Source organism: Candoia aspera, chromosome 6, assembly GCF_035149785.1.
Source record: "Candoia aspera isolate rCanAsp1 chromosome 6, rCanAsp1.hap2, whole genome shotgun sequence".
Classification (NCBI taxonomy): Eukaryota; Metazoa; Chordata; class Lepidosauria; order Squamata; family Boidae; genus Candoia; species Candoia aspera.
In genome coordinates this window covers 54,946,019-54,973,389 of record NC_086158.1, presented here as the reverse complement: position 1 = coordinate 54,973,389, position 27,371 = coordinate 54,946,019, and the positions used below count along the sequence as shown (strand labels likewise).

Here is a 27,371-nt window from a genome sequence, read left to right as displayed (position 1 = left end):
CGCAGGAAAAGTCCAAAGAACTATCAGTGGACTTTCTTGAGCAACAGATCAATACTGTGCTTCACATCAGCCAAGCTGTTATTCACGCCAAAGGCAGTTGTTTGGATGAAGGGAATGACTGAGTGCACAAGTTCACTGTATCATAGTCTACAGTTTTTTTAAAAAAAAAACTCCTCTAGATGCCTTCATTATTTATATGTAACAAATACAACAGCTTCAGTTGGTGTAGCGCTATATTCTGAACATACCTGATACAAGATTTGTTTTGTTTAGCGTCAAGGTTGAGTACCTATTTATATGTTCAACTTCAAATTAGTCCACATCATATATATCTGTATATATACATACAGCTATACAAATTACTTGGAAAACAATATAATTGCTTTGTTTTGTTTTTCTCAAGACACATCTCTTTTCTTTATTTCTGGCTCTCTAGGAATGGATTGTTTAGGCAATACATTGCAATATCTATGGCAAGCATTGTGATTTTTTTGGACTACATGTATATGTAATTACTTAGGGAAAATAGCTCATAAATGTATTTGTAAGTAGTGAAAACATTTTCACTGATTAGGAGAATCAGGGGACATACTGTATAAACACATTGTATTTGGGTTTGCAATCCTTTCATTCATGTAAAAACAGAAATCATTGAGTTGTGATCTGCATTTGCAGATGCTTGAGTGGAACTGCAGAACACAAACCTGTTCAGCAGCATGACTGGAACCCAGGTGCAATCCTGCCTCCTCTTACCATTCCTTCCTTCCTCCTCCCAATTGTGTGACATAACATAACTTATTACTTTATGAGGATCACCTCACTGGTGATAACCAATCAAATGGAAGATGGTAAGAATTCTGAGTCTGCTAGTTGTTTCCTTGTGGGAGTCTGAAACTTCAGTGGTGCTTAATTTCCTCACTTAAGTGGACAGAGGTAGCCTATCCCTTCTTAGCTTTCCAAGTTATCAGCACCGAGGTTACATAACCACAATATGCAGAGAGCAGGGCTGGCTTGGAAGGTTTCTCAGAAACTAGCCTACATGGAATTGTATATCCAACACATACAATACTTGATCAATACTTGGTTGCCACTGGTACATTCCTGGGCCCCATTCCTGGGCACCCAGTGACTTGGGACGAGTGCCTAAAAGATCCCTTCCTGTTACGTAAGCCTTCTTTAGTCAGTGATATTTGAGTGCTGGTAAAGGAATTGTACTTCACCAGCAAATTCAGTAAACAGTGTGCGTTGCCTTTGTTCTTTCTGTGTGTTTACATTCAGAATTTACTGTATCACCATTTTTATTCTATTCCATCTTAATAATCTTAATGAAGAAAGGCTCAGAAATCCTTCAGATATATAAATACATCACTAAGAGGCATAGATCTCTCTCCCTCTCTCTATCTTCTCCCTTCGTGGAAGGTTTTCCTCATATCAACTTTTTAAATTCTTTTTACTTTACAATTTATTTGGGGTTCTGGTATGAGTGCAGCTCTTCTGAAACTGAAGTTTTAAAAAAATGTTTAAAAGCGATTTGTGGATTGGCAGAGGGAACTGATGAAAGAGATGCTCTCACAGAATGGGAAAAAAAGCAAGACATACAGCCTTCAGAATCACATTCCACAACTAAATCCCAAGATCCATTTGACTAGGATGACATTTCCAGGAACGTTTTGGACTTATTTTTTATTGAAGAAGTCCTTAGCACAGCATGGCAAAATACTTTCAAAACTAAAGAATCTTTTACCAATGGCATTCGTTCATCAGTTTTTAAAGACCTAGTTTAGACCTGTTGGTTGGGTTGTGGCCCATATCTCCAAAAATGCATTGTACTGAGATGTTTTGCAAAAGATGGGCTTTACCATTAAGCCAATCAATAAGCTAACATATTTCTACCAGTCTTCCTCTCCCCCATTGTGGACTGTACTCTGATGCCATCATTTTTCTGAAAAGCTTTCCACTGATGCTTTGAAAATGCACATAATATATAAATGAGCATCACTGGTCCTCAGCGTCCCCATAATAGCCCATGGGAAACTATGAAACATATTTGATTGAGTAGGTCATGACGGATGACAAACTATGGAGTCTGCTTGGTCCTGAATGATAGTGTTCAGACCAGCAGGTAAATGCTGCACAAATGTTGTTGCTAGATGTGATTAACAGACCAAAGTCAATCAGTGATATGATTCCGCTGAAACCCAGTACAGTTGTAACTCTACTGAGATTAGAATATGATTTATAAATTATTCCTCCTTCTCAAATGATATGATAGATTTTAGCTAGATCTGTTCATCCACCTAACTCTTTCTGTTTCACCACAGGATTTAGTGCTACCATCAGCAGGCAATACAAGGATACACAATTAAAAATAAATCTTTTGTTCCCCCTCCCAATAAGAGGCATTTAATTGCAGCTGCTTGAAACAAAACTCTCCTTGTTCAAAAACACATGCCGAGCAGTTAGTCTGTCATGAATAACAGAATTTTATTACAACTGCCACAAAAGTTCTCAGGGATTCACGTGTAACTCTTTCCATCACCAGTGTGCTCTATATTTCTAGTGGGAGGTTTGAAAATAAAAGAGGTTATACATGTAGTCCTGAAGTGTTTAATCCAAGGGTAGAGAAAAATATATAAATATTTATGCTTCAAAATTTTATTATTTAAAATTATTCTTGAACATTTCCAGAAAGCCTAAAATGAATGCCTATTGTTGCTGGTTGCAAATTAAGTACAATTATTTTTGTGTTCTGCACTTGAATATAACTCACAGCAAAAGTCATTTAAAGGGGTTAACATCAACCTTAATTAAATATTAAAGTGTGCCTGTACCTGCTGCTATTGTTGCCCTTAGAATAAGATATAACCTATTTTTGACAAGTTTTCATCTTTCTCTGTGGAAGACGCTACATGAAACCAAATCAGTGGCAAAGAGGAGGGTAATGAATAATCTATTTCATATTCCAACAGTACCCAGAGCTCTGAGTGGAAAAATATTCAGTCAGATGATAGCATGAAGCTGCTGAGATACCACATGACACGGCTAATGTTTAAATAATGGTAATAATAATAGAGGTAATAATAACAATAACAACATGATAAACAAACAATTAGCCCTGAACATTTGTTTAATGCAGTTTGTTAATGAACATAATGGTGGGGACTGATAATGAAAGAAAATAAAAATGTCTAAACAGGCGCCAAGCTGCCAGTGATGCTCAATTATTTCCTTGTCAAGTTTTTATGATTTAATGAGCTCCTCTGGGACTGACGGCTGTCAGTCAGTCGTGACTTTTTGACACCATTACAACTTCAAATACAGCAGCAGGCAGGCTGTTTTCCTCGGATTTGAAATACTGAAATGATCTGACAGGTTTAAAGAAAAGATGTGCAAAAAAAAAAAAAAAGAAAAGAAAAAAAGGAGAGGAGACACAGTTGCTTTCTCTCTCTCTTTTTGTGGGACAATCTCAGGGTGCTATTTGGTAACGAAAACCCAATCATTGAGGTCATTATCTGATGAGGATTTTTTTTAAAGGCATTGGCAGGATTTTTCCCCCTTATTTCTTTACTTAATGACAACCCTCAATGGGTTTGCCCCGCGTGGGATGGTCAGAGCCGCACAATTTTGTTCACCATTAATTTCAGTCTTTGAAGCTCCATGCTCTGAAGCAGCAGCAAAGAAAACCCCCCACCAAGCTGGCTGAAAAAATAAGACAATCCAGACTGCCTTAAACAGAATACCAAATACCTTGTATCCCCGAGATGGGAACTGACGTCAGTCCAGCTACATTTTTTTGATATTTTCCCCAAATGCAGAGCATTTAAAAAGTCTTTAAAACTCAAGCATCTTTATTTAAACTGTTTGATTCTGCCTCAGTGCAGAATTAGTATTTTGCATTCTGGAATTGTTTAGCAAATAGGAATGTACACATTAGAAAACTAAATTAACGGTAAGATGTCTTAATTTGGCATAATTCGGTAACAGCTTTGCAGTGTTAGAACCCTTTGCTTTTCAATGGTTATGCTTGGATCCATTTGATTCATCCATTGACCTGAAGACATATGGCACATGAGTTCAGTGGAAGTCAGAACCTGTGTGGGAGTTGGCAGGGATAGTTTTCCTACAGTCGGGTTTAATTGTTGAGGTACTATAGAAGCAGCTTACTTAGGGTAACTGACCCTAAGAATTCAGTTGAGGATAAAAGTAAACCTAAGATCTCATTTGAACAAATGAAAACAGTGATCACCTAGCTATGGTTGCTTGTTTTCTTTAAACCATGGTTGACAGTGAACCTGGACATTCTTCATAAACCCTTTTCTTCTGGTTAACAAGGTGATTATTACATAGAAAATATCAGACAATGCCTAGTCAAACCTTCTGCTGATGGAATGTAGTCTAAGAGTCAACTTATAGTCAGTGCAATGCTTAGGGAATGTACAATATCCAGTGGCTGTGCATACTTTGAAAATAATTTAGAAGTGCTCGAGGCCAAGCATGAGCACAGCACCTCTCTGCTATTCAATAAAGCAGCCTGATTATTTCTCAGGCTTCAGTGCAGGTCTTCAGTGCTGCTTAAATGTCTTATTAAAGCAATGGCATCTTTTCACGGTTGTGTGGAAGCCTAAATAAATGTCAGGCTGCTTTAATGAATAGCAGAGGGGTGCAGTCTTTACATTGTCTGAATCACTTTTGAACCATGCACTGCCCAAGCACGTAATCTACATATGATATCTAAACAGGAGTATACACAAGAGAATGAGACTTTTCTTTGTGGATATACATAAAATGCATTGCCATATCATGTACATATTAGATTGGATAAAGCAGAACATCAAAAAATAACTAGTCATGTTAAAATTTTGGATTAGTCTTACATATTCTTAGGATAAATTCATATATAAACTGTTTCTATGGCTTCTGTAAGAAGTTGAGAAATCAAAACATCTAAATACATCACAGAAGGCTTATGTAATGAGGCACTGGCTTGATTATCAGATCATCAAATATGGGAATATTACTGTGACATATTTGTTTTATGAAGCCTATGAGGCATAACTGGATTAGTAAGGATATAAACATTTGGAATTAAAGTGTTTGTTTTTTTTTAAAAAAACCTCAAAATTATTTTGCATCTCTGCAAGGGACTCTTATGTCATAGTTGCATTTTTGCAATAGTAAAGAAGAAATCTTTTTGGAAAAAGGTTCTAGCTGGAAGTATAACATCAGGATTAAGTACAGATTTCACTATTGGCATTGAGAGGCAGAAAAATGACAAGCAATAACAAATAGCCTATAAACAGGATTTAATATATTTTCTTTGAACTTTATATTTACAGTAGCTGCTTTCAAAACAAAGGTTTTGTGAAAATGTACATCTTCTGACCTGCTTTGATACATATTTTTAACACTGGAAAGCATCTTCTTCATCTCCTCTTGCCCAGATCTCATGAACTCAGCCTTTCCCTATTATTAAGGTAAAAGCTATAGTTCTGTTTACACAACTTAAATGATTTATCTGAAGACATACATGCCCTAACCTTTTTCCAGAAACAACATTTATCTTGTGAATCTCTTCATCTTAAATTTCTTCACTAAGCTATACAAGTTTTACTTGAATCAGCTACATCAACATAAAATTCATTCAGTTCTTTGTGTCTGGGCATAGTAAACATGTTTCGGGCCAAATTCCATTCCAGAGTGTCTGAGTAGGGATATTGTGGAAGTGTTCTTTAAAATCCTAGGTAGAATAAAGCTTTTAGATTCTTATGACCTTCAGGTGATTGCCAATCTTTTGTGTCTCTCTAATATTTTATGGTTGAGTTTGTTCCATAACAATTCAAAATCTTTGCAAGGAAATATTGAATTTGAAAAGTTATCATGAAAATTTCCTGCTTGCCTATCCAGGTAAATGAATAACATTCTAAGCATGATTACTATTAGGTAATTGTGTCATCCTTTCCTAATATGCACCAGAATACAAAGGGATTTTAGCCAAAACTATTTTACAATGAAAAGTGGCAAAATAATGGCATTAACGCTGGAAAAATTGACCAGACAGGGATTATATACTGAGCAGGAGGGCTAGAATATAGTCTTTCCAAATACAGTCCTACAGCTTTCTCTTTCTCTATTGTCTCTCCTTAGCTGATTGTGAGTAGTGTAATAGGGTTTTAGAAGCTGCTGCAATCATATGGAACAACGCCCAAGGAATTCATGGAACATTGGGAAACATAGTTTCCAAAGTTCCTGATATTCAGGGAAATTGGGAACCATATAAACTATATTCCCTAGTAAGTGTGGATGCTACACTATATGTTCACAGCTGTTGGGCTTGACAATTACCCTACTACAAAGCCATCTATAAGCCCTTTATGTCGCTAAGCCCTGTATAGACTCTATGCAGGAAAAAGGGGGCAGTGGAAGAAATTTCTTATTTGGGTGACAAGGCTGAAGGAGAAATATCACATCAAATTCAATTTTAACCCTGGATTTTATTGCCAGTTATGTCCAGTGGATGGTGTGAATATGTGTGAGACTGTACAGCCTGTCCATCTCTTCATACTGTATATTGTATATTAAAGGTACACAGACATAAATAAAGGCTTTCGTATAATACTATATAAAGTAATAGGAGTATTCAAGCAATGTGTGTGTTCAAAGAAAATATGCTTTCAGGTCATCCTATTGATACTTATACTAAGGACCATATTGGACAATGTTTCTTCATAGCATATAGACTTGACAGTAAACCTGCCTCGGCTGTACAAAGGGTACAAGGATGAAGGCTTGGTTGCAGCTTGACTTAAATGTCCAAATACAGATGATGTAAACTGGGTTAGAGATAAGAGAGCAAAATCACTGTCAAGACAGAGCTAAAGGGGAGATAAATGAAATCTGGCTTAATTTGTTTTCCAGAAGGATTTTGCTGGCCTGATGTGAACAGATTTTATCCAAAAACATTAACTTAAGACCATATTTCTTTAAACAAATGAACATTACCTTTGGATACAATTCATTCAGAATATTCATTCAACCATAATACCATCATATTGATTCTAGCACAATTCTGCAGATTTTAAATAACATTATTTTTTAATATTTAGATCCAGAAATGACATGAAGTGGTCTTCTTACATTTATTTAACAGTATCTTTTTGATTTGAACTCTATATACATTAAAATCACAATAATACAGAGCAAAACTAACTGTAATATCATGATCATAGGACAAAACTGCAAAATAAACTTACTTGACAATTCAGAACATGGGGCAGATGAGAATACATCCAGGGTAAGAAAAATGGTTGTTAGACTATCAAGTTCACAGTGGACATTAAACCGTACTTTCAAAAAAGCTGTATATTTATTAGAAACTGTAACTTCTTTTCTTTTGGGGTTATATTAGGGAGAGTTAGGAGAACGTTGATATATTTGGATTTTTTTTTTTGCCTCTATTTCTAGGATCCTAAAAGGGGTTCTGATAAAGATTTAAATACCAATTCAGTACAAATCATGTGTTTCAATTGTTACCATTATCAATGTTAATAATTTGCCATTAAATTTAGTACACTAATTATGATCGCATATCTGATAATTAAGTTTGCCATTCCTTATGCTAAATATGGAAATTCCTATTATGAAATATCTCTAAACCAAAGACAATTATTTAATGAACATGCAGCCAATAATGACACATACACTTCTGCTATTTGCACCAGAGATGGACTGTGGGGTTTGAGAAGGAGATCCATTTCAGTGCAAGAGAATGATTCATGTGACCACTTTGTCTTCATGACTCTGAAGCCATTTGCTGCTGGTTAGCAAAGAACAAAGTTATCAATGTCCCCTGACAGAAAAAAAAATAACCATCAGGACTGCAAAGATGATGATGAGTGCCAAGATAACAATCAAAATCCGGTTCTGGATGATTCTAGGAGAAAAAAAGAGAAAGTGGTAAAAGACAATAAAAGATGGGTATAAATCAACTCATTTCCTTTGCCTGTTTCCCAGAAAACATAGATAAGTAGCCTTTAAGACCATTTGCTATATTGATTTTGCTTATTTTTGTTTCTGAGGAACAAGTAGATAATTTTAGCTCTTAATTTTTTTTAAGTGTTCTATTTGCAAGAATAGAAAATTAATGAGAAGTACAGTGGATGGTATTGGTGCAAACTTTTTTTCTCCATTATCTTCATTTTTTTTAGAATACTATTTTTTACTTCTTTTCTGCATTTTTTTAAATGCTGATTACCCCAAAATGAAACAGAGTGAGAGAGATGTATATACAATTATAGGTTTATTTCTTTTGCCTTTTCCACAGTTCTGATTCAGTCCTCCTTCCAGATATATCTTCTTTAAAAAAAGTGCAAGGCCCCAAGACCTTTAGTTCCCTAAGGGATTGGACTTTAAAACATATATATGTATTTTAAATGAATTATATAAATCATTAATTAGTCATCTAAACTCTCACTCTGTATCCACATATATGTACATATGTGTGTGCCATGTGTATATATATATATCCTGAGTGCTGGATTGCATAGGAAAATGGATTTTGTCACATTATCTAATAAATACCACAACCCATTATGCACCTTCTGGAATAATTTTGATGTTTCAGCCAATAGAAAAGACAGCTTTTAGTAGATTTTGCCACTAAGGTAAATTATTACCGGGATGGAAATATGATGCAGTTACTTTTACCAAATACCAAGTTAGTTGTGAGAAAAAGGATGATTCATTATAAAGAAGCAAGTGTTAAACTGTGGACTTCATGCTCTAAAAGCCATCTTTGTCTCAGTAGCATAGATAAAGTAATAAGGCAAGCTTTATCCTGCTGTATATTAAGAAGGGAGGAATAAAAAGATTCAAGAAGCAGTAACACTTTGTGTTATTCACCATTTGCAGAGATGAATCTCTTATTTTTTTAGCATACAAGCAATCACTGATCACTGTTTAAACAACAATGAGTAATTTAAGAGCTCTTAAAACAGAATAAGTGTAAATAATAATACCAAAAACAATGATAACTATTGAATAATCAAGACTGTTTCTAAGAAGATATTTGTAATAATCCAATATAGTCTTTTACTCTATATGCCTTAAATAAAATATTAGCTCCAAAGAATCAGCAATGATTTGGCTGTAGAATATCATCAGAATCATATACAAAAAGAAAATAAATATTAGGAAGTTTCATTCAAAGGTATAAATACCCTCCAAATAAAAATAAATAAAAATGTTCAGAGAAAATGGATACAATAAATGTGTTAGGCTTGATTATTGAGTTAAACTGATGTATTTGTCAAAAAAACTTCAAGACTTTTATTTTTAATGTTGCAAATTGTAAACTCTATAAACTGTAATTTCTTGTACACCACTCCTCCCCAACACACATACAAACTAATGGAGATAGGACTGGATGCTTTGGAAAGTAGGAGAGAGTCTTAAATCAATTTCAGATCACTCCCTGTTTTTTTCACTGTGTCCCCTCTTGCTCCAACATTCACCTTAAAAAAAAAAAAAAGGAAATGGATGGATGAAAACTGTCACATCAGACAAACACACTCCCCTGTGACACTTTAAAAGGACCAGCTCTCTATCCTCCTGACAGGTTACAAAATGATCACATTTGCTGACACGTCTTCCGCAAAACTGCTTCAGTGCTTGTGTCCACTTTGCTAGCAGGAGATGAATGGCCTGCTTTGTCCTCATTTATCACTTAAAGCTAAACTAAGATCTGTCTCGTTTATTTTTCCTTTCCTCACTAGAAAGGAGAGCACAGCATTAATTCTCCCACGATGACAGCTAATTCAAACTTAACAGGCAATATTTACTCTGCCAGAGGGAGCAGAGTTCTCTATCTTTCTTCGAAGGAAAAAACATGTTTAATGGTCTAACAAACTAAAGCTAATTAAAGGGACTTCTGCTTCTTATTAGTTTGCAATGTGGATTAACACCTGAACTTAGAGCTCTCTCTCTTTTTCATTCATTCTCTTTGTTTTTTTATTTCCCTTTTCATATGGTGTATTCTTTAAAACAACACCTGAGAGACAACTATTTGGCCAAAATAACTAACTGCATGAAAAGCAGCCTGCAGATTTGTCTGCTCAGTCTCATCGATCCCGTGGGGTGGGGGAAACACCTTAGGAAAATTGAAACTGGGCAAAAAAGCACACTGAAAAACACGGAGAGTCTTTTAAATTTGGCCTTAAATAAAACAGAGTAATAGGCCTCTAATAAAGCTGTGGCTGACAACCATTGTATGTATGGGATGAGAGCTCCAAGGCATCCATAATGCTAATATGCAGAGGATTAAGCGTAGATGATACTTCCTCATTCTAGCACATATTTGGACAAATGCATCTCTCTAACACACTAACATTCTTAAGCCATTACCTCATATCTGACCTAGTTATTGGTGTTTCAGTACTTTTAAATTAAACAGGGAGAAGAATAAATGAAATTATCTCTTCACATGCTTCAGTTCTGATTTTCTGGCTGCACACTTGATTGCAAGATTAGTTAATCAAACTTGTCTCTAAAATCCTCCTCATGAGAAGACAAATCTTTGCAGACCCCCACCTATATCTGCTAATTAAATGTTTCATTAAAGTGCAGATGTAGGATATGTATATCAAAGGTTAACTCTGAGGAATTTGAATTAGCTAGCTCATTGCATCTAAGGATACAACGTTGAACAGAACAAATTAATCATGAAATAGGAAGGATGCTATCAGGACTCCTTTTCAGAATTACCATTATACTTCATATTTTACTCAATAATATAGTTTCTGTTTCCATTGTTACAAATGTTGTTCCATTGCTTCACAACTAGGGAAGCAGAGCAAATAACTTCTTAGAAATACTGCTGGAGCAGCGGAGCTCCACTTTGGACAGCAACAGGAGAGACTATACCATGAAAAACTTTGATTCTGCTGTTAGCACATTTCAGACCGCAAGTCAACAACCCAGGCACTAAAGAAACGAATTGGAGGCTGAGTGGGATTCTGTAATCAAACTAGCTCAGATGGCAGAACAATGGAGTTGGCATTGACAGGGCCCATCTGTAAAGAGGTTTCTAATACTGTCACAGCCAGACACTGCCAGTGGGGTATAGCTCCAGGCAAAGCAACAGGAAATTTCAAGTGGAGGAGGGAAAGAAGAAAAGTGAGGTTCATCATCATCTGCAAAAGCCACATAGCTTATTCACCAGCAAAAAACAAATGCTATCTGCAACTTTAGATTCCTTCCACCTAAAAATCCTCAGCAAACTCTCTCAGACAGGGAAGCCAGAGCCTTCTTTGAAAATGCAAAGCATGTTTACAGGGTAAATAATTTAAGAAAGAATATATACTTGAAAGGAGACACCACAGAAACATCATGGCTAAATGCCTGAAGGCAACTACTTGTGCATTTGCATGCTGCATTTTATTAAGTTAGCACACTGTAGCTTTAAAAGAGTGCATGGCCAAATTAAATGGAATGTGCAACTAAAACTTCAAGGATGCTCCCAGTTTGCATTATGAATCATGGTACTGCTGATATTAAGATGAATTATCTGTTGATTCTGTGCAGCCTACATACCGAATTCACAGAAGTTGTTCCTACAGACCCACAAGCTGTGTTATGATAAAGCTGGGCAACAAAGTTAAAATTTTTCAGTGACTTGGGTAACAGGACTGCACCCACGAGGACTGAATCACACATTAAGCTCTCTGAGCAAATGTGTCACCAGAAATGAAAGGGGGGAAAAGGTTTTTCAAATAAATTTTACTGGACAAAATCTATTACAGATATTCCCAATCTAAGACTCAATTGGTCTTTTGCAGTAATTACTGATTTTAATTATTCTGCAGAAATAACAGTGTTTATGAATAATTCTTGATTTCACTGAATGAAACCTTTAATTAATCATGGATCCAGAGCTGGCCATAGAGTACCAAGCAGAAGCTGTTTTTTTTTTAAATCTAGATCAATCATTAATGACCTAAACATAATCATTAAATTTTAGGCCATCCATGTCAGAATCCTGTGTACGTGCTTTTAGTATAAATTTGCCAGAAACCACCAAACAGAAAAATGGGCACGACTGGCTTGAATTCTGAATTGACACTAGGAGGGATAACTGTTGGTATGCTGTATTAAGGTGCAGATAAACACCATGTATATAAAACATCAACCCTTCAGGGATAAAGAAGATCATTTTCACAATGAACTCCAGGCCAAGAGATATCAAGCCTATATTTTATACTCCTTACCAATGCTATGAATTTACTGTGACAAAATTATATATTTCAAATCTATGCATACATTCTGTGATGAGTTTTTCAGCTTGGCTATATTTGCAGAAATTCCAAAACATGCCATTCCTGTCATTACATGATATAATTAAGCTATACTTATGTTAGGGTTAAATCCTTTAGGAAACAAACAAAGCTGCATTCATTAGGGGGAAGGGCACAACATTCAAGAGTCCATGTTAATGCCTTCTATATTATTTAGTGCATGATTATCCCAGGGAATAATAATAGGTTGCCATTAAACAGTATTATCTATAATAACAATCCGTATAAAACTCAAATATTGTAGTAACATAAAATATATGACATGAGCAAGTAAAATATTTTTTTAGTTGTATTAAAAAATGTACAAGGGGCATTCTGCACTGCTATCAACATAAATGCATGAAAAATCATTGGCATGTAGCATGATATTATTTTCTAATGAAATACTTGGAAATCTCCCAAGAACTTAAATGGACTGCTAATCTACTACTTAAATCTACTCATGTACAAAACAAGCCAATTGACAGATGCAAATTAATAGAAAATATTGATAAAAATTAACAATAAAAATGAAATCTTAAACATCCAAAGTAATTGTAGTGAGTGAATTATTAGTATCAAAGGGCTGGGATTGGGTTTTCTATCCTAGCATATCTACCCATTCTCAAATCTCTGTACTGAACTTTCATAAAGATGCTCATAAGGTATGATCTGGATTACAATGTATGTAAGTCTGAACATCTGTTCTGTGGGGTGATTTTGAAGGACTGTCTATGCATTTAGATCCTATAGCAGTTCTAAAAAGGAGAAGGCACAGAAACCACAATGTCTAATTTAGATTTAATAAGGGGTATTTATTTTGCTGAAAGGAGTAAAGTTTTCTACTATATTGTGGGGCAGAAAACAATACCTAAAGAACCATGCAAATATGGTGATTGAAAGCATAGTCAATAGGTCCGGAACAAGGAGAACATTGAGAAAGCAGGACACAATAATATCCCACTAGAATTACCACCAGGCATAAGAAACCTAGTCTTTTATGATGGAAATTCAGGAACAAAGCAGGACCATATATGGTGATTATGTAAAAAAACCCTCAAAAGTATTAGAAAGAAATACATCAAAATATTCAGAAAATCCTAAAACTAAAATTTGAACCGAAATGACAGATTAGGTATATTAGGTATACATTATTATCATTATTGTTATTATGTATAATTCTAGAAAATTTACTAATTCACTAGTTCCACAATTTACTAGAATACATGTTGACAGCTGCAAAAACAAACTTGGCACAACATTGGAAAAGAGGAACCATTTCTTCCAGGGAAGAAATGCCAGACTGAAGATGAATGTGGAGCTGATGAATATGGTAGAATGAAAGGCCAGCGAGTAGACAGGCTTTTCAACAATTCCTATCCAGACAAGGAGAGAACTTGAGATTGCCCACAAGTGCTCCAGACAGTTGCTCCTTGTGAGGACACTGCAAGACAACAGTTGCCAGCAGGCTTGGAGCTCTGGGAGATGAGGGAATAGCCATCTTGCTCAAACTGCAAACCTTTGAAAGGATACTGGGTTTTCATATTTCCTTTTCTAATCACTTTGGAAAATTGTTAACTGCTTTTCAGCTTTTAGGAACCTTTGGATCGACATGTTTTACAGCACTGGGTAAGTTTCCTTCAGTCTTTAGCAAAATAAGTTTTAAGTACAAGCTTAAGGATTTAAAAAAAAAACTTTTTGGGAACAGACAGCAAAAAGGTGATTAAAACTTTGAATTTAGAAAGTTACAAACAGACTAAGGGTCCAGATAAATTTGAAATAAGATTTTGGAATTAATTATAAGAATCCTTCCCATGGGAAAATGCTTTTGTTTTAAATTCTCTTTTTGAAAAATAATAAGATAAGACTTTTAAAATTGGACACTAGAGGGAACTAGAAGGAACTAAAGATTACAGTTAAGGAGAACTCTCAAACTCGACTTACAAATACAGAATGAAGCAAAATATTTTAACATTGGACATATTGAAGGATATTTGTGAACAATGGACCCAGAAGTTAATTTTAAGAGTGTCTGCCTCTATAGATTGTGTTTAAAAGATGTTACAGAAGAGGAACAAATTTTACCGGACAATATTGAGGCTGATTTGACAGTGGATTTAAAAATGACAGGCTACAAGAATGACATGGAAAAAGATATTACACTAGACAGACACCAGCTGATGTCTTAATAATTAAAAGGGATATACAAATAACAAACCAAGTGAGTGACCTGGCTAATTTTCTTATATTGGATTTACAAAAGAGGCTTGTTAAAACTTTGAAGAATTTTGTGAGAAGGGATAAAGAAAAAAATGAAAAGAAATATAGTTCTAAGACATTATTTGAAGGGACTAAAGAACAAGATGGTTAGAAGTAAAAGGAAGGAAGATGGAGTTGGTTTATTTGATCAGAGTTAAAATAGACATGTTATTTCTGGTAACCCTTAATGGACTTTTGCTGACATCAGGACCAAAATGACAAGGCTTTAAGGATCTGTTTATAGATAAGGGATATGGGAAGAAGAGACCATTTGTTGTATTTTAAGAGAAGGTAATAAGTTACAAAAATTGTTTATATTTGTTGTGATGAAGTGGGATTCTTTATATATTTCTTTTCTAGTCTTTTTTTATTTTTCTTTCTATTTTTTATTTTCTTTATTTTTTTAGTTTGTATTAGTTTTTATTGTTGTAATTGTAATTTTTAATAAAATTACTATTAAAAAAAAGGAAAACAGGAACCTTGCTGACAATATCAAATTGGAAGACCAAAATTAGAGAATATGGCAAAATTGATGATATATTTCCATAATAGAAGTTTAACCCAATTTAAGCAGGAGCTCTTACATATGACACATTACACAGCAAGGCAAACTTCAATATTTGTAATATGGTTTCTAGGAAAAAGTTATGAGACTAATGAAAAATAACAGATGAAAGTAGTTAAAGAGAAACTAGCAACAATTTTTAATATTCAGTGTAAAGTATAAATATCTAAATAGCAGTAAGCAGATGGGGGGTACAGATGGAATGGAAGAATGTGTTGCCAGAAAGTTTCCCCAGAATGCTTTTGATTTATACTAAGTAATTGCATCTTTTGTTCTATCCCATTTTTCTACTTTTTTCTATTTTTATTTTATTATTTTAAAAAAGATTTTTAAAAAAAAAAAGAAACATAGTCTTTTATTTTTGTTCTAGTAATACTGGTTAAATTTAGGCATGATACAAGCAGTAAAGACTCCCCTAAGTTGAGCTTAATTATCTTGATAACAACATAGTAATATTTGCTATTTCTTTCTTCTGGGACATTTTTCTACCTTCCAGGCTACCCTATACACAGAGACAGTGTCAATTAGGAAACTGCATTTTTTTTTTTCTTCCTAGCATTTTCCTGAGGGCACAGGGTCTGCTTTTCAGATCAACCAAATGTTGATCCGTTGGTTGTGACAGGAATTGACCAATTGGCTTGTCACCCAAGCCTGACATCATTGGCTGAGAGAGAGAGAGTGACTGGCCCAGCCAGCTTTCATGACTATGGCAGGACTAGAACTCTCAGTCTCCTGGTTTCTAACCTGCAGCCTTAACCACTACACCAGACTGGCTCTCAGTGAAACTGCAATTGCATCTGGAAATAGCCGGTCATGATTAAAGAAATAACTGTAACAAAGAACTCTCTGTGTACAAATGTTATAGAATTACTGCTACTTTAGCATACTGCCATAAGAACAATAAAATAACTTTTGCTGAATTGTAGGCATGTCAACCAATACTTCCTCAGCAGCTGTCATCAGAAATTCAAATGTTCATGGATAACTACCATTTGCATTCTAGCAATGCCCTGGTTCTCCTGCAGGTCCTCATATCTAAGCTCTGGCATGTTATTTAGCTTCTCCTCTGAAAGTGCTCTTGCCTGCACTGGCAGTTCCCAGGCTTGTTAGGCTTCCTCTTATCTTGTTAATAGACATTTTAATTACAGATGATTCCCTGATTCTTAAAACACCTGATGTCCTCCTCAAACATCTGAATAAGATTCTGCAATGAACAAGGTATGGAGTATCTGATATATCCACATATTGCTGAACCAGACCACGCTGCCGTATCGAGTTGTTTATAGCAGTGCTAAGTACAACTTATCAGATGAAGACAATTTCCCGCAGCCATCAAGTTTAATTTATGGAATATTCTTTCAGGTAAAAAACAACAACAACATAGCTCTTTGAATTTATTAAAACATTGCTGTATCTTCTTTTAGTACATTTGCTAAAGTTTGCTGTTTTCAGATAACAGAACACTTTGTAGACTTCCAGTTCACAGACGTTTTGAAGCACTAATAAGCCTTGCTCTTTTGTGTGGGACTATAGACCTAATCTTTTCGTTAACATATTTCACAAAAGATGACTTTTCAGTTTACTCTTCAATATTATTATATATGATAATAGAGGCACAGAACTACTTGCTACTGTACTTAGAACATATATATTAACCCTATGTAAACTTATGTAGTGAAATGTCAAGGGTTATTCAAACATATGAGCCTGAAAGATGACCCCATTATCAAGATGCTAATGAGTTGTTCCTTAGAAATAATGAGGAATATGACTCTATTTTATCAGTTCTGTAGTGTTTTTTATTAGCATTTTGTCAGTAGAAAATATTGGTTCTGGAAGGTGTAAATACATAGGTTTCTAAACAAATTAGGAAGTAAAAAACTCACCTGCTTTATTTTACTAGTCATACCATATAACTAGGAGAAAAAGCTAACAGGAAGAAAATAATTACTGTGGTAGCTACGGTTTCATTTACATTTCACAAATTGAAGTTTTTTGTCTTTGTATTAGAAGAGTTGGAATTGTGTTTTCTTAAAACACAATTCCAACTCTTTTAATATAAAGACAAAAAACTTCAACCTTAACTGTGATTTCAATCAGCCAACTGTTTCAAAATGCCTGAATGATTACATCCTGGACATCACTTTTACATTTAGATAGATTTCCTTTTCTGTCTTTGGATGTACGCCTTTTTCTATATGATGTTGTCTAGAGTTGCCTTAACCATGTTGACCTCTTTTCAGTCAAGAAAGAAAAAAGATACTCCCCCCCCAACCCCATACCAGGCATTTGCAGCAATTGTTCCTGAAAATGCACTATCCAAAATGTTAGTACTTCATGTCACTTTCTGAGTGATAGAAGAACATTTTAGTATGTACTATATATATTCATTCTCCACCCTCTTCCTTGAATGCTATGAAAAAAAGAAAACAATCATGGCTAAGGCCATTTGTGAGGATGGCATTAAAAAAGCCTACTCTGAGACAGATAAAAATAATGAGAACCTTTCTGTCAAGAAGGATTTAGAAAATATCACTAGCATTATTAAAATTTAATTTTTTTACTGTGCTTTTTGGTTCCTTATTTCTCCAAAGATAATGAGCAGGAATGCACATCTCCACATGGCTATGACTTGTTTTGTACAATAAATTCAGTCTTTCCAGTCTGAAGACATTTCAGACAACAATCCTGACTGCCATAGTCTTATTTTTTTTCCCCAACCTGTGCTGTGTGCTTTGAGCCTACCTCTAAAAACAGTTCATAAACTAATTTTGCAGAGGGTCAGTGGGACAAATAAAAATCACTTTTTGCCCAACTGATTCAGTGAATGCTGCGAATAGCAGAAGAAGGAGAGAAAGAGGGAAGGAGGGAGGGAAGTAGATAGAGAGAAAGCAAGAACATTCAGAAATGGCTTACCTGATGGAGAATTAGCTGACAGGAAATGGTTGCTATTGAAGAACCCCCCGCCCCCTGCATTAGTGGAGTAGACATATTTGAAATTTCACTATAAACTTCATGTCCTGCTTTTATAAAATGAATACCATCCTGTACATTGGGAGACATCACAAATTGGGAAGTTGGACTACAAGACATGCCAGGCAGCTTCTGACTCTCCTTTTCTAAATAGAAATGAGATTATAATCATGAATTTTGGAAGAACACAAGTGTTTGTTAGATGGCTTCCTATGGAAAAATAGCATATAAAAAAAATCTGTATGTAGCACTGTTCCTATGATCCTAAATACTGATTCAGATATGCATAAGGATATTGTGCAAGTGCAATTGTAGTCTTTACTGCAACAATGAACTGCCTTGATTAGTTGACGATACTATTAGTATACACAATTCATTTACATAAACAGTTCCTTTGAGCTGCATTTTAAGAGATCAGCTTTTAAAGCAAGTAACTCTTGCACTATAAAGTCATTTTTGTTATTTTGAAATGCACTTTTTGAGAACAGAATAAAGATGTCATCCTGAAATTCAATTGCCTATTATTTTACAAAATCCTAAAATACTTACTGTAGTTATATAATTTATTCAGCCATAATTACCTAATATGTTACAGAGGAAGAATATATAATTAATGACTCCACCAACAGTGAATACCAAGAACATAACATATATACAGGTATGATAGCTTTTCATCAAATACACACTAAATTGAAATTAGTGTGTATGTTACAAGCCTGCATAATAATTGTGATTCTAAACTATTTCTAACCATTTTTTTCTTTTTTGGATATTAATTTGTTTATAATATTTGCTGGGTTAAGAATTAATCTTTAAGTCTGAATGCTGCACAGAAAAATCCCCTTAGTTACAGTCTTTAAAAATTTATGTCAAATACCATGAAGTATATAAACTAAAATGTTGTGAATTAGAGTTTATATGACTTTTGTCATACAAGAGCTCCTGTGCTTTGAGCTCTGCCTAGAGAACTGATGGTCATGTACAACAACATTGGCTAGGAAACTCTTAACCCTGCAGCAATTATGTGAAACATCTCCATATGCACCTCTGTGTACAATGCACGTATAAAATAACCTTGAGAAATAAATTGATGCCTAGGCAAAGAGAACTGAGTTATACAAATTATTTCTATATAATCAAAAAGATGGCAGTATTCTATGCTGGTTGCTTTCCCACAATAGTGCTGAAAACAGTGGAGCCTTCTAGGAAGCTCCCCCCGTGGCTCTAAAGTCTGAAAGTGGATTTCTTTTACAGATCTATGATGATGATGATGATGATGATGATGATCCTCTATTACAGCTGCCCACTGCAAAAGACTCTGGCACATGAAGTAATGCCTAAATTAATACAGCTTGGCCAGCTCTATAAGGAAGGGCTTTCTTGCTATCAAATCCCTTTCTAATTGGGAATATACATTTTATGCATTTTGGTTACTGCTGAAGGAGGAAGCTCCATATTCTTCCAAAGTCCAGGGCCTGAGTAATTACTATGAAATTCTGTTTTAGGACAGGGAGGATGAAACCTATGTTAAACAGAACAATTATCAGCTCGAATCCCAAGAGGTTCTGTAGAGACAGAGGAAGATAGTTTTGTACCAACTGATAGAGATAACAACTTTGGAAAGATCACTACCATCACCATCAGCTAGCTTCATTACTGCTGCCAATGTGTTAAATTTGTCAGTATAATGCAGCATTAATGTACTTACATAGCTAAAACAGTTTAATAATATTGGTGAGCAACCCAATTCCAGCCTATTATTTTTACTTTTTCTCCAGATATAAATGCGGTATATGTTGTGAATGAACTTTAAGAGGCAGTTTATTGACCCAGACATGATGATATAGCAAGCAAAAATTCTAAAGCAATACATTTGAAATGATGATTTCACAAAATTTTACTACAAAATTTATCTCACCCCACAAGGATGCCAATCAGGTCTTTTTATTAACAGAAACTTCATATATACAGTAATGTTATAGAAAAAATAGTTTTGTACCATGGCAAATACTTAGAGATAGTTATTAAATAATAAAAAAGTAATCTTACTTTGGGTTTACTTTTTCAACTATTAGAGCACACAGTGATAAGTGAGCAGTACTGCTCACAAAAGAAAAGAAAAGAAATAAAGAAAAAAGAAGAAAAAGCCCTTCAATAGCCTTGTGGAAAACTATAAAACAAGCAGCAATACAGTCCTTTGCCAAACAGTGTCATAAATTTTTTATTTGACAGCTAACATTCTCACTAGTTTTCTTGGCAGCAATTGGGACCTTTAGCAAGAAAGGTGCAAGAGAAAAATACCTTGTTTAGAGATGTTTTCAACACTTTCTGGGATTTTCAGAACTTCTGCCTGCAGCACACTGTTACAACCACAGTCTCCAACCACCTGATGAGTAGGTGGTGGTTTTTAACTTCTTTTTTTAGAAAATATAGACAGCTTACTACCCCCATTCCCCTCTGGCCTCCAGCCTAGAATCTTCCCTCTCCCTTATACGTATGTCTTCCAGAGATACAAGTGGTTCTTCTTCATTGTCTAGACAAAAAAAGTTGAAAACATTGTCAGGATGTAGCTTTCATTGCTTCTGATACTATCAGGATCAGATTCCCAGATAACAGAGATAAATAGAAGGTACAAAAGAGTTGATTGCTTTTGCATTTTTTTTCCAGAGATGGTTACAAAAACTGGTTGGTGCACCTACCTGAGCTAGTCAGTGGATGGTTAATAAACAGAATAGTAAAATAGGTTTCTGCTACAGTAAACCCAGCTTCTACACTCCCTGTTAAAATGTATAAAACAATACATCGTGACAACTGCAGAAAGCTGGAAACTTTATTCCAGACCTGGCTAGCAAGTCATAATTAAAAAGTTGTTTATGTCTAAAGGATTTAAACTGGTCTCAGAGTTAAAGAAACACTGAATGGTTTACTGAACCCAGATACCTGATTGCAGGAGGAGTATTCTGTAAATCACTACATAATTTTTAGTTTCTTCGAGGGGTACACAGAAGAAGCTTCCTCGAAGATTGTGAGATTTTATTTTTAAGCTAAAATATTGTACTATCTCACAATCGGGTTTACCCTGGGCAATGGCAAATTTGTCCCGCCGGCTAATCGTTTGCACACCAAAAACATATTCTAAGTGTCTTAGCTTGCCTTGCTGTGTGATATGTTGTATATAAGGGAACCATTCCTGCTTGAAGTTGGTTAGACTCCTACTATGAATATGTATATATTCATAGTGAACAATTGCCAAGTTGTATAAATCATACAACAATAAATGTTGCAAATGCCACAATAAATAAACCACATTATTTGATAAAACATTCCTTATTTATTGTGGCATTTGCAACATTTATTGTTGTATGATTTATACAACTTGGCAATTGTTCACAGAATTATATACCATAATTGGAACAATTTGTACCAATTTTCCCTCAGATTGTAGACAGTGTAAATTTTATTGATTTTTCTCCCCATAGATCTTTCAATTGTTCCACTGTTATTGCTTCTTTGAAATTTTGCATCTATTTTGTGACTTACTTTAAAAACCTCTGTATAGTTTTGGGACAATATACAGTAAAATATAATCAGTTGTGTATATTGACTAAGGATAAATTAAAGCTTTTTTAAAAAACTTAACACTTAGTTTGCTGCTCCAGATTCTTATCAATGTCTTAGGATGAAAGACTAACACAGTGGGAAAAAGGCCATTTTCCATAGTCTCTTCAAGCAAAAGTATGGATGGTTTACATTCATTTCTCCAAATTCAAAATTCTATAGATTTACAGTTTGTTCCACTGATTGTTGCACACTTACAAAAATAGAAATGACACACAATAATATTTTCTTTACATATGCACTGTAAAACTCCTAAATGATATTCATGAAGAGGAACACATCATAGACACATGGAAGAACACCTAGGTATTGTTGGCTTCATTCTCATGGCTCAACTTCTAATGCACAGTAAGTCTTGTCCTATGGGGTTGTCCTACAAGAGAGCAATTAAAGTGCTCATTTGTAACTCTGGGTGTAAAGCAAGCTGAAATATATTGCCAGATAAAGAAAAAAAAGTTCTGAGGATTCAGGTACAGTTACCATCTCAAAAGTTATCAAGCTACAAAAATTATCCTAAGGATCTCGAACAGTGTTCTCAACCTTGACAACTTTAAGAGATGTGAACTTCAACTCCCAGAAGTGAAGTACACACATCTTAAATTTGCCAAGATCAAGAAACACTGACCTAGAAGATACAGATTCAAATCACCAGCAAGCCAGCAAATTGGAACTAGATATCTTGCCCAGACAATCCACTTCACAAGAATATTGTGAAGATAAAATGAGGAAGAAGAATGGTCCCTGGATGAAGGAAGTGTTAAAAACACAGAGTAGCCCAAGCTTCATGAGTGTTATATTACAGGGCAAACAAAGATGTCAGAATGAAGATATAACTTTAATTTGGCTTCACAAATTTGCACAGCAATGCTTCAATTATATATTGTGTATGTACTGATAATTAAGGTCCTAAAGGAAAGAAATATATATTTTTTAAAAGCTTGGTCTAGGAAAGCTTGGTCTCAGCTGGGAAACTGAGCATTCTAGAAAAAACCACACCCCCACCGAAACTGGCAGGACAAGCTACTATATATAAACAGGGAACCCCAAACTCACTAGCACTGATGATTTTACCTAGATGGGTAATGAAATGTCTTCAAGCAAACAAACAAGCTCAGAGAGCACCAAGGACTTAATATTTTTTTAAGTCAAGTACTACTGAGGTGGCTGGAATGCCAGCAAATAGAAACACACTCAGTGCAAAAACTAAATCCTAATGCTAAATACAAGAGCTTGAGTGGTACTCATAGTTTATGAGAGACAGCTGACATATGGATGTTTAAAAGTTGTGGCATTTCATACAGACTGTGGAAAGGAACAGTTTTAAGTAGTGGAAACTTCTGAATATAACTTGATATCCCTATGAACTAAATTTTTGATACAAGGCATTTTAACACAACCTTTAATATTCACTAAACATGAATTGTGTTTTAATAAAGAAAAAACATATGATAGATGTAATTGGTTTATAATTTCCTGTATCCTTGTTAAACAAGTATCCATTCTGGAAGTGCATCCTGCTACTTTTGTACTGTGTGTGGAAATTCAAAGAGGAAAAGGAGCATTCAATCACACTTAAAAGATGACATCTTGCTGACAGGCATGCAAACTTGGGAAGGTGTTATATGGTTGATCTTAAAATGTCACATGATACTTTTCAATTAAATAAATGTTAAAGCTGAAGAATTATCCCATGTAGTGAAGCATGTTTGCCATAAGTTAACTCTGAAGGAATAATAATAGATTTTTTTTATCAAAGAGTAACTTCTGGGCAATTATGTAATTAAAAAGTGTTCAGCTACATTTCAGTGTAATTTTTAGAGATTTTTCTATATGATTCCTCCAAAGAAAAGCATGTGTCATAAAATGACATACAAAAATAAAAATAAGTATCTAGAAAAAAATTAAAAAGCAGCTGTCTGATATTCTATATAACATACTTACACACTCTAACAAATACTGAGGGTGTTTCAATGTATATAAATATACACATTTGTGTGAATGTATGTCAGTATGTGTACATTAAAAACAAAATCTTGGACACTAGTGCCTCAAATCTAAGTACATTTACTCTGCTGTACTCAGCATTTAATAGATTTAAAGTATATACTGATTAGAGAATTAGAGAGGAAAGGAAACATAACATTCCCCACCTGTGAATGGGAGTTGGGCAGAAATAATATTATCTGCTTGAGTTTTAAAGCGGCTCATGAGGTTAGGTAAAATTCATGCAGAGGAAAAGTGCAAGGTACATTTTAGTGATTAATTCAGAGCACAAAACATTGTGACTACTGGGTGAATAAGGCTGTCACTGATCACCTTGTAAAGTTATGATCAATTTAAAAAGCAGGCTTCCCCCCCACCAGCCCCAGAGCTCCAAGAGACATTTAAATGTGAAAGATACAAAATTGGTAAAGCTTGCACTGATAATAATGGGATTAAATCAGTATATTTATCCAGGTAAAAAAGAACTGCCAACATGCTACTTCCTTTGTTGCTTTTTTACGTTAGAGCCATTTGATGAATTTCAACCTTTTGTTAGTAAATGCCATGGAGACTTGCAAGTAAAAAAGTGAAAAATTGCAAGCACAGGTTGTTCAATAAAACAACTGTACTGGATTCGGATAAGGTGATAATATCCAAATATCAAAACTTTGAGCATGAGAAAATAATGAATGAAGAGGACAAAAGAAATAGAGAAAGAGAAGAGAAAATAATAATGAGGATTAAATGTGTGCTGAAAGGGTATGAGAAAACAAGTCTGTATGCCTTATGATATCACGGCCTTTTACTTTGTATCCATCTGAAATGATAACTAGCACTTCAAAAATCCTGTATGTCCAATTATTGGTATAAATCACTTCACTAAAAGGACAAAAATTAGGTGTGTTCAAAGTGACCTAAATTCACTTCAAAGAAGAGATTCATGCCATGGAGACAAGATGATTCTCTTTACTGCAGCAAAGATGTAACTTGATTTGCTTCAATGAAGCAATGCTGCCTTGTGAAGCTGCTCCCTATGTGCTACTTGTCAGAGCCAAAAGATAATTCTTCTGGGAAGAAACCTCTTTGGGCTTTGGTGAAGGCATCCTGGAAAAAGTGGACAGGATGTTTTCCAGCTATCCAGCATGACCTGTCAAAGCTTGGGGAAAGATGAACAGTACATCCTTTGCAGCACTCATCAAAACTTTTAATAAGTACTGCAAATAACATGCTGCTCATCTCTACTTTGGATTTCTTTGGTGAGTAGTTGAGAGTAAATAGAAGGTGTTCCATAGTAATGAGGATATGGTTTTGGTGAGCAATGCAGAGAAGGCAAATAGTGGGTCCCTTTGTAGTGCTCACCAAAAGCTTTGCAGAACAGAGAGAGAGAAAAGCAATGTGCTCACTTTGCTTCCCTTAGCAGTGCGGTATCCACATTGCTTCGCAAAGCTGCTCTTATAAAGTGCCTTACTTAGTGAATAATGGTGTCATAATCAATATGTAGAGAGCCTCTTTCTTTCTCATCCTTCTTCGCTCCTTAGTAGAGGCTTTCAAGGGAACACGATGATTAGAAAGTCAGCTTCTATCAATATCTGTCACACACTAGATGCTACCTTTTATGTATCAGATACAGATCAACCCAGTCTAGAGTTGCCAATCTTACAATGGGTGAAGGTTTATTCATTTATACTCAGGGCCGCAACTGGGGGGGGGGCAACTGGGGCATGTACCCCAGGCACCACGCTGGTGGGGAGCCAAAATGAGTGCTGGGGAGGTGCCAAAATGAGTGCTAGGGGGGCAAAATGGGCGCAGAATCCATGTTTGCCCCAGGTGACACAGACCCTAGTTGCGGCCCTGTTCATACTTCATGCCATATGCTTGCATTATTTGGGCTTCATGAATAATGCTAAAAACATGGAGGGTGGACCTATACTTCCCCTTACTTACAAATATACTTATTAAGGCTCTGCAAACTGTTTGAAAGAGATATTGTGTGAAGTGTGCTGTCATGAGCAAAGCACCTCCTGGAAGAATTAAAGCAGCCCTATCCTTTGGAAGGCTCACATGCTGCTTTAAAGGCTGTTCCTGATTGTCTGCAAGCGTGTGTATGCATGCACCAGTTTGCTTCTCTGATGGTCTCCGCAAAAGGCCTGCCTATGCATACATGGACAGCCAGAGACAGCCTTTGATGTAACTGTGTGAACTCATGCTTTGAGGTGAGCTGTTTTACATGTTAAGATGCTTTGCAAAGCCCCTTGTCTTAAAGGTTTTGTCAGCACCTGATCATTCGAGCATTCACACAATCACAGTCAAGAGGCTGGGATTCCTTTAACTGTTTAATGAAGCGAAATGAACAGTACAGAAGTAAAGCTGCGAATGGACAGTTCCCGCTCAAACCTAGATTTAAAACTACATTCCCTTAGTTTGTTCCCTTTCCCACGAAAGCATGTCACCCCCCCTCCCATCCAGGTGGTGTTCCTGGTGTATCTCAATTCATTGTCCTTGATGTTTTCCATAGCCATAATAATCCACTTCACACTCCAACCTCACATCCCCTCCCATCTGGTGACACAGAGTCTACACCATTCACAAGGAAATGATGGCAGATCCTCCGATAAGGGGTTCTGTGAATCCTTTGGTTGGGGGGATCTGACAGGTTTGCACAGACCTAACTTTTATCTGTTGAAGTACTATGCTAGACCATATTTATTCCTCAAATACAGCACATCTAACAGATATTTCGTAGCATCCTCATTTATACTAAGCATAGGTAACATTTCTTGAAATCATCAACGCAACTGCTCCCAGCCCTCATATTATGCTTTCTGGTACAGTATAGCCTCTTTTTATTTTATTTTATGAAATAAACTGTTGTAAACAGGACAACCATAAGAAGACTGCATTCATGTATCTACCCTGTGTCTTAGATCACAGTCACCTGGAGAAAAAAGATCAGTTCCATTGCTGTTTCTTTAAAAAAAAAAAGATCAGCATATGTATTAGCATGGCCCTACATTGTTAGAGCATAGAGTTCTCTTTGCTTGCTCAATGTTAAAAGCAAAGCTGAAACCTTTTAGCTATAATGAAGTTTACAAGGTTCCTAATCCCTGCACCCCACCTTAATTCTCAAGTGATCCATCTGAAAGCTTTAAAACAAGCCATAGTGCTAACATGGGGCAAAGACTGTCAAACATGCTGATCTGCTTATGATTACTCTTGGCCACTGTAAAACAATCACACTTCTCAAGTGAATTGAGTCTGTAGCAACAATGGTGTTATTGACTTGTTGCTCCAGCTCTGTTTAGTTATTACCCTCGAGGCCACAATCAATAGACTTTGCACCAAGCAGATTAATAAGTCCCAGGCTTTCACTGGAACTTTGCCAGAAATGGGAAGAAAATCTATGGCAGTCAAACACTTCAAGTATGAATAACAGGGAGAGTTGTAATGATAGCTGTATAAATTAAATAATAACAAATGTTCTGGTTCTTAAGACAATGATGATGGTAATTTAGTTTGTTTAGTAAACTACAGACATAACAACAGAAATACTGCTTTCTATTTTTGTTAAAAATACTATTAGCCTGAATAAAAAAGGAAGTTCTTATGCTGCATAACACTTTATATAAATATTAGCTTTCAGTACTAGC

General features: G+C 35.4%; 1 protein-coding gene across 4 annotated transcripts in view; it reads right to left on the bottom strand.

Annotated features, from left to right (window-relative positions):
- Window positions 1-5,286: 5,286 nt before the first annotated feature.
- Window positions 5,287-27,371, bottom strand: part of VTI1A (vesicle transport through interaction with t-SNAREs 1A) — a 235,111-nt gene continuing 213,026 nt past the window's right edge. For all 4 annotated transcript variants that reach the window (XM_063307161.1, XM_063307159.1, XM_063307162.1 and 1 more), the window contains one exon: window positions 5,287-7,930. Coding sequence is in view for 2 of the 4 variants with exons in the window: in XM_063307159.1 (XP_063163229.1) it covers window positions 7,837-7,930 (94 nt within the window). In the remaining 2 variants the exon portion in view is untranslated. The remainder of the gene's footprint in view (window positions 7,931-27,371) is intronic.